General features: G+C 43.9%; 1 protein-coding gene and 2 non-coding genes across 3 annotated transcripts; all 3 read left to right on the top strand.

Annotated features, from left to right (window-relative positions):
* The first annotated feature begins 1,968 nt into the window (after nucleotides 1–1,968).
* Nucleotides 1,969–4,224, top strand: LOC118699846 (cytochrome c oxidase subunit 7C, mitochondrial). Its single transcript, XM_036404038.2, has 3 exons — nucleotides 1,969–2,115; nucleotides 3,056–3,201; nucleotides 4,136–4,224. The coding sequence occupies exons 1-2, from the start codon at nucleotides 2,041–2,043 to the stop codon at nucleotides 3,170–3,172; spliced, it is 192 nt and encodes a 63-aa protein (XP_036259931.1). The 5' UTR covers nucleotides 1,969–2,040; the 3' UTR covers nucleotides 3,173–3,201; nucleotides 4,136–4,224.
* Nucleotides 2,264–2,326, top strand: LOC118699853 (small nucleolar RNA Z39). Its single transcript, XR_004982133.1, has one exon. It is a non-coding gene; the product is annotated as a small nucleolar RNA Z39 (small nucleolar RNA).
* On the top strand, nucleotides 3,506–3,566 carry LOC118699854 (small nucleolar RNA Z39). The gene has a single exon (XR_004982134.1). It is a non-coding gene; the product is annotated as a small nucleolar RNA Z39 (small nucleolar RNA).
* Nucleotides 4,225–8,343: the final 4,119 nt, after the last annotated feature.

The raw sequence follows: 8,343 nt of genomic DNA, 5'->3' as shown, positions 1-8,343 counted from the left end.
AACAAGCAGCATAAATTCAAAGATTCATAGATTTAAAGGCTGGGAGGTACCAGTATAATCACCCATTCTGATCCCATGCATGGCCCAGGCCAGGGAATTTCACCCAGTAATTAATCCTGTAATTCCCACAGTTTGTGTGTGAGTTAAGAAGTGCCTTTTTATAGAGGCACAGAGTGCAGCACTTGGCATTTCCTGTAAAAATCTGCCCTGATACCTGATTAGCCTCACCATAATTAAGGTACATCGTATTTCTAACACTTTAGAAGATATTATCTTTCATTCTTTTGCCAAAATTCCAGCCAATGCCATACTCTAAACTCCTCCCCCATGGCTTTCCGGGGCTGGCGAGCACTTACTTTGTACCAGTTTATGCTTTAAAGGAGAACAGATTTGAGTGCTCAGCTCTATTTCTCCAGCTGTAAAACAACTCTATGTATCTACCACTCTCTAATCATATTTACCTAGAGATTACCCAGTTCTGCCTACAAAGAAAAACATCTGCGGAGCATCAAGGATTAAATTGCTGCTGCTAATGCAACTGTGTAACAGGAATCTTTATGCCTCCCTTCAGCATCTCCTCTGCGGCAACACCATAAAATCCACTGCAGGATGAGAAGAGCTACACTAAAACAAGAACATTTGTTATAAAGATGATAAAGCAGATTGCAGAGCACTATCGTGCCATAAATTCCAATTAGAAAATGCTTGAGAAAGGGGGAGCAGGGGGGAGAAGAGGCCTGGCTGCCTGAGAAGAAATGGAATTTACCAAGAGTAGGAAAGCATCTTTTAATAGACCTCAGAATTAGAAAATGGAGAGGGAAAGAAGTATTGCGAACTCTGACAAATAGAAATAAAAGTCTATCTAAATAAAGGAAAAAAAATCTAAAAAACAACTAGGTAAAGAAACCACATGTAGATTCTCAAGTAATGACAAAAGGTGTCCTAGAGTTCTGTATGAGCTGTCAGTGGTCAAGAACCACCAACCAATGTAATTAAGCCTCACTTCTCAAAGTCATTTCAACCTTTTTCTATTAAAGCATTACTTTGGTGAGCAAAAAAATCCTGGTTTTCTATCCTTTTACAGTACATAAACACACAGAAAAGCTATGAAAAAAAAATTGTTTCCTTCCAATACTGAGACGGCAGCATCAAACTTCTTTTCCTGAAAACGAAAAGGTTGTCTTTAAAATAATCCATGTAAGAAAACAGATGAAGACCAATAATACTGGAAGTAACTTTGTTATTCCTTTGGCAAATGTGAAGGGTGCTGGCGGGGGGGGGGGGGGGGCGGGGGGGGGTCTTTCTTTTCCTTCTCATTATAAAGTATAAATAGGCCGCAATATAGTAACTGAAGTCAGTGATACCATATAAATAAGCCATGTACAAATCACCACCATCCATCATGACAGAGACGAACCCTTTTAAAAAAAAGAAACGCGTGGAGTGACAGGAGAAAGGGGTGGCTGGGATCTTGGCAATGAGGAATTGTTCCCTGGCAGGGTGGGCAGGCCCTGGCATAGGGTGCCCAGAGCAGCTGGGGCTGCCCCTGCATCCCTGGCACTGCCCAAGGCCAGGAGGGACACTGAAGCTCGGAGTCACCTGGGATTCTAGAAGGTGTCCCTGCCCGTAGGGGGCGGGGAGCGAAGAACCGGAAGAACTTTACGGCCCTTTCCAACATAAACCATTCCGTTACTAAATTTTTCGTCCATTTAGCGGGATCCATGAGCTCTAAATTGAAAGTGGTCCAGTGCAGCTCGTAAAACCCAGTTCACCCTCAGCCCCGCTCCCGCCATTTCCCACCGCCCCCTCAGCCGCCACAAAATGTCGGCGGGGCCGAGCGGGACTCCCGGGAGCGCGCGCGGGGCTCGACCAATCGCAGGGCGCCGTTTGGCATCACGTGACAGCCAGGAACTACAACTCCCGTCATGCTCACGGCGCTTCCGTCCTCCTTCCCGCTTCCGGTTCCGGCTCCCATCAGCCGCGCCACCCTGAGGAAGGTCGCGCAGGGCGGACGAGTGGCCGCTGTCTCCTGTTCCTATCATGCTGTCTGCCGGTGTCCGCCGCTTCGCCACCTCCGCCATCCGCCGCAGCCATGTTGAGGAGGGACCCGGGAAGGTGGGCAGCAGCGTCCTGGCCCGCTGAAGGTTGCGGGGTGGGGGTTGGTGGCTGCCCTGCGCCTGGCTGTGGTGTGTGGGCTTTGGGGTGCGCAGGCACAGCAGCGCATTCGTGTGGGGGTGGAACCCTAGCGCCTTTCTCTGCGGTGGTACAGATGATGAGCATTGCGGTATGAGGGGTAACAATGATACTGTAAACGCTTTCTGATGTACCTGGCAGGTTTTCTCAAGCGTTCGGTCTGAAGGATTAATTTTATATGCATAACTGATACGAGGAAGTTTTTCACGGTGACGATAATGAAATACCAGAACACTCGGGGGGCTGTAGGTGTGTATCCTCAGAACTTTTGTAATTGACCGCATGAGAGCTGCAGCACCCTGGCCTCACCTTGGGCAGGACGGGGAGAAGAGAGCACGAAGTGACCTCCAAGAGGTCACGTGCAGGCTGTAATCATGGAGTGTTTGGGTGGAAAGGGCCCTTAAAGATCATTTTATTCCACCCCCTGCCATGGCAGGGACCTCTCCCACCCATCCCAGGTGCTCCCAGCCGCAGTGTCCAGCCTGGCCTGGGGCACTGCCAGGGATCCAGGGGCAGCCCCAGCTGCTCTGGGCACCCTGTGCCAAGAGCTCAGCACCCTCACAGGGAAGAATTTCTTTCTAGTACCCACCTGAACTCTCTCCTCTTTCACTTAGAATCTGTTCTGTCTTGTGCTGTCACTGTAATTCTTCATGAAAAATCCATCTCCAACTTTCCTGTAGGTACTCTTTAGAGACACGAATGTTATTATCCTAAATACTGTGCTTCTTTCCTTGAGAAATCATGAAAATGCTCTTAAACTGCCTATTTGTTTTGTTCTGAGATTGTTACCCACTTCTGAATGGGTTAGAAAAGAATTAATGCTTGGTTTGCAAAGGCTAAAACTCTCTTTTTTTCCCTCCAGAACCTCCCATTCTCTGTGGACAACAAGTGGAGGCTGCTGGCGATGATGTGTGTGTTCTTTGGGAGTGGATTTGGTGCCCCTTTCTTCATAGTCAGACACCAGCTCCTGAAGAAATGAAGGGATCAGGCTGCAGCTGCACCAGCTGGGTAACTGCTTTGGTTGGATTTCGTAGCACAGTGGAATTCAGGGAGCCTGTCCTGCTCGGAATTTCACAGTTCTCAGCCTTTTGCAGCCCAGGTGCTGCAGTGCTGGGGCCTGCAGTTGCGTTGCAGTAGCTGGGACAGCAAGCAGGTGGAAGTTTGTGTCCCAGAGCTGCTGCACTCGGTGGTTTGTGACCTTTGCCTCCCCAGGGGCCACTCCTCTCTGCCTGCAGCTCCTGGCTGTGCCCAGAGCCGCGGCTGCTTCCTCCCCTGAGGGGGTGAGAAGGTGCAGCTGGTGAGGGAGGCGCTGGCACGTGTGATGTGACACCGCAGGATGAGGAGCTGTGATGCTGTAAACGCTTTCTGATGTGCCAGATAAAGCTCTCGGGGGGGGGGGGGGAAAGAATCACATTTTCTCGAGGCTGTGTCAAAAGCGTCTCACCATCTACATCATTCACAGGTTACTGTGTGATTAAGGTAAAGTCATTAGCAGGAATTAATTGGTGCTTGCTGATGAGCCTAGCAAGGAAAGCATTAGACTGTGCAGCCATGGCACTTCAGTTTGTCTTAAGGTGATTCCATTTTGGAAATAACCTGGTGTTGTCTGAAATCTGAGAAACTAAATATTTTTCAGGAGCTTCAGTGACCCAGGTAGATGTTGAAAGGAAATAACAGTCCTCATTGGAATCTCATAATTGGAACAAATTGAGTAATTCCTTTGCCAGTTTGATGTTTATTCCACCCTCAGCTGAGGAGAAAACAAAAATTAGATTTGTATTGAAGTTGGGCATTTAGAACTGTGGGGTATCATGCAAGCTGAGGCCTCTGATGCAAAACCAGACAGTGGAAGAAGCAAAGTCCTCAAATAAATCAAAAGTTCAAATTAAAACATATGTTTATTACAGGGCTCTTAATTTTCTTCCATTTCTTTTTCTTGCAGAGTTGAAGTCTTGTGCACAGCATCGTTCAATGGGGATATGATAGCTGCAACCCATGCTGGATGTCTCTAAATAAAATCTTAAACCCCAAGGCCTTGGCCTGTGTGTTTTGTGAAACTCCTGAAGTGCTTTTGACACCTGGTGTATACTGAGAGCCCCTTCTAATTTCAGTGTATTGCCATTAAATTAAACACTTAATTGTCATAATGTATAAGAACAGAGTGGGGAAAATCACATTTCTGAACAGGGATGGGCTGAACTTCTTTTACTGCTTGGAATAATGACCTGGGACAGTTTATAGCAGTGGGTATGCTGTCACCATAATCCATGCTGCAGAAATTTTAACTTCACTTTTCTGTGGCTTTCCTTCCGGGCTCGGCAGTTCTGAAGAGCTGCTGTTCCCTGATCTCTGTAGCATCAGCTCTGAGCAGGGACTTGGCCTCTGCCCTAAAGGTTTCATGAGGCTTCAGGCTCAGGGGGTGACAAGGGCAAAAAGAAAAAATATTGGTAATATTCCATAGTTAACAAAGCTGAACCTGCTGTGGATTTCCAGGTGTTTGGAAGGAACTGATGGCTTTCTGTTGGTACTTTCCAGTTGTGATCCTTTCTGGTTTGGTTTTCCCCCCACTCAAACACCCTCCTGCTGCAGCACAGTGCATTTAATGTGCTTTGAAGCATCAGAATCTGCAAAGTGAACAGTTCACAAAGTTTTGAAATCTTTTCTTGCCACTCTAACCTGTGTGGATGCCAGTTTCTCATCGAACTCCCTCAGCAGAAGTATGTGGGAGTTGTAACACAGTGCTTGTAGCTGAACAGCTCCTGGGTGCCACATTTCTTTCTTCCGGGGTGAGTCTAAAGTGCTGATGACTTCCCCCTTACTCTAGAATCCCTGATTGTCAGATTTCATGATTCCATTTATCTAAAATACCTACTTTTGTTTTTAAGGCCATCTTCTAAAACTTATTTCTAGCTCCACTTCTCTCTCAACAATATCTTACCCTATAACGTTTCCAAGTCAGCATTTCTTATCTTAAAGTTTACATACGAATACGTGCTGTATAAACTTTATATCAGACTTTTAAAATTCTCTACAAATCCATTTCCCACCCCTGATGTGTTTGGAAGGAGCGCACATCACGTCTGAAGGTTCACCCTGTGTGAGAGGCCAGCCCGTTACTTCACTGTGCTTAAGACGAGGTCCCCTTTCTGAATTCCACCCTCTTTTCTTGTAACCTTCTAAAGATACTCTTGAGCGCGGGGTGATTAAACTTGGAGCAATTTTTTTTGGATGAAAGTAATTATTTTTGAGAAGTGTTCTCAAACTGTAATCACCTCACAGTGTTGTTATCCTGATGGATCACACTCAGGGGCAGGAAGGTCCTGGGGGCTCCCAGTTATGAGATGCCTCTAAATCCTGAACTGTTTCCAAGCCTGCCACCAGCTTGGGTAAGTAAATCACTGATGTGGAGCACAGTACCTGCAACCTTTCCTCTGCTGATTTTTACATCATATCCATGGCTGAGGGGATGGAGGAGCTGAGCCTCCTCTGTGCTGCCACCCCCAAATAATCCCAGTTTTTGTGTGCCGGCACAAGTCATGCAAAAATGAAACAGCATCAGCCCTGCTTCGTGTGAGGGCTGACTAAACACACCGCGTTAGTCTTAAACTTAGATAAACCTGTGCTTGTCATGTGATGCTACTTTCATTTTTAAAGAAAACGTGGTACAGTTTTGTAGCCTTCACTAATGCAGTCAGTTCATTCAAGGTTCCTTGAGTGTAGGAAGTTGTTAATTTGTGTTTTTGATAAAACACCTGCATGCTGTGAGTTAGAAAATGAGGACTCGTGTTCTCCACTCATGGCAAACTCTGTTTCTCCTGCTGTAATTAGTCCCTTTAGAACTGGGCTGTTCCCTTATATGAGGTGCTCGGGCAGTTTTCAGCAGTTTTTGAGCCCCAACAATTACCAAGTCCGTAAGTTCCCTGCCTGACTTAGGTAATTGGTTCCCTTAGGATCCCAGAAGTTTTCACTCCTGCAGCAGAAATGTGTTAATAGATCTGTGCTGCTCTTTCTGTTAATGCAAAATGGGGCAGTCTGCATCCTACCCAAGGGCATTTTTTACTCCTGGATTATCTGTGATTTCATCACTGCTCAGTAAAGCAGAGTTTGAAATGCGTTGTTTTGGTTGCCTGGGTGGAAAATACAGGTTGTCATTGAGAGAGATGTGGCTCCTGTCATTAATAGCAGGTGTTTGACTGTGTTTCAATTTCGCAGAGGCCCAACTCCAGATGGCATTTTTTTCTTTGCTCTTATGAGAAGATCACTGCATTCAGCCAACACTTCCTCAGCCATACTTATTTGTTTATTAATTTAACTACCCATTTTTTTCCATTTACTCCCCAAATTTACCTTGGTCCTAATCCTTTGTAGTTTACCCATTTCGTGGTTTATTGTTTTAAGCCCTCCTAGTCCATTGTTTCTTTACTGACTGCTGAAGAGATGAGCCAGAGAAACTCAGATTTTCTTTTTCCTCACCTCATTTTCTCATTTTGCAACGACTTTTCTAAACACATTCCCACCACAGATCCTAGCGTGGAAATACCCAGCTCTGAGTGATTCTAGAAACAGATGTGTCATTATAAACATATATTAATTGACTGATATTTAATGGTATTAAAAGGGATGGATCAGATTCATTAAAGCCCACCAGGTGCAGAATTAAGTTGTGCAAAAACATAACAGTGTGTCCCATCACACTCAGATATATGATAGTCTGTGTACCCAATGAAATATTTATTTTAAAATAGCCTTTTGGGTTCCCTTTAGGGCACCTTGACTTGGTAGAAGATAAATCAGTTGAGAATAGGAAAAAAGCAATATGTAAGTGGTGCTCCTCTGGCATTAAAATTGTATGAAGGAAACAAGGCAGTGGTTACAGGACCTCTGGGAAATAACACATCTCTCTGAATGATTGTATTTTTTTGCTTGCCAGATGCCAATTTTAAGGAAAATCATTAATGATCCCTGATTTTTTTCCAACTTCCCTGTTATAATTTTCACCTTCATGTTTTCTGTTCTGGCACAAACTCAAAACCTCTCTGTTTTGCTTCCAGAGAGCTTCATAGCTTACCATTTTAATTATGTCAGGTATAGTCTTCAAGCAGTTTCTGAATTAAATCTGAGCAGATGTGAATTAGATGTCCTTATGCTTCAATATTTTGAATGTTTTCAGTTTGTGGATCTTCTTTTCTTACTCTGGAACACTCCTTATTCCAGAGGGACAAGTCTGGAAGGGCTTGGGTTCAATTACATTGAATGGGGTATTTTGATTTGGTGAAAATGAGCACATTATTTTTCAAATAAAATTATTCTAGAATTTCTGTTCAGCAATTAATTTGACATTGTATCCTTTTCATATCCACTCTTCACAAAGCAATGGGAATTTGATTTTTCTTTTTTTTTCCCTCCCCAGAGAACAGATATTTCAATTCTTGTTCAGTTGTGCTTTGAAGCATCTGGTATTAATCCATGTTGGAAATAAGATACTGGCTTGGATGAGCCCCACTTGTGAATTATTGTGGGCAACCCTTGCATAATTCATCTAAGTACAACCAAAGCCTGGACTAAGTTTTTTCTTCCTTTAAATTGTGACCCCTTTACAGAGGTGTTGCCCTGTACAGCAGGTGAGAGTGTGAGTTACTTATGAAAATTGCTTTAAGATCTTTTTCTGCTAATTAAATAGTAGGGGGAAAATTAAAAATATTTTCTAATATAAGTTACCAGTCACTCTTTTCTTGTTTCTTTCTAGCCTGAGATTTTTATTTCTGTCTGAACATGAAACAATTTAGAGCTTTATAAACAAGTAGGGCTGGAGGATGAAAATATGAAAGTAGAACTTAGTATTGCATGGGCTAGCACATTCAAGCTATTTTTATCCTTCAAAGGTAAAGATCATCTATACATTGCAATTCATACTATGGTTGAATTTTCAGTGCAGGAACATCAGTGGGTTTGGGTTTTATTTTAATTAAGTAGAATTAGTAAATAGAAAGAAGGGAAGGGAAGGAAAGGGAAAAAAATATTGGTGCCTCCATGAAAAAGAAAGTAGTTGTTCTCAATTCCATGATCAAGAAAATAAAGTTATATAAAGGTCAAACAATACACCCAATAGGGGACATCAGAGCTGGGACACGATATCCAGTGCTATAAAAA

The sequence above is a fragment of the Molothrus ater genome, chromosome Z (genome assembly GCF_012460135.2).
Source record: "Molothrus ater isolate BHLD 08-10-18 breed brown headed cowbird chromosome Z, BPBGC_Mater_1.1, whole genome shotgun sequence".
Lineage (NCBI taxonomy): Eukaryota > Metazoa > Chordata > Aves > Passeriformes > Icteridae > Molothrus > Molothrus ater.
The sequence above is the reverse complement of the archived record's forward strand: the minus strand, read 5'-3'. Positions and strand labels throughout refer to the sequence as shown.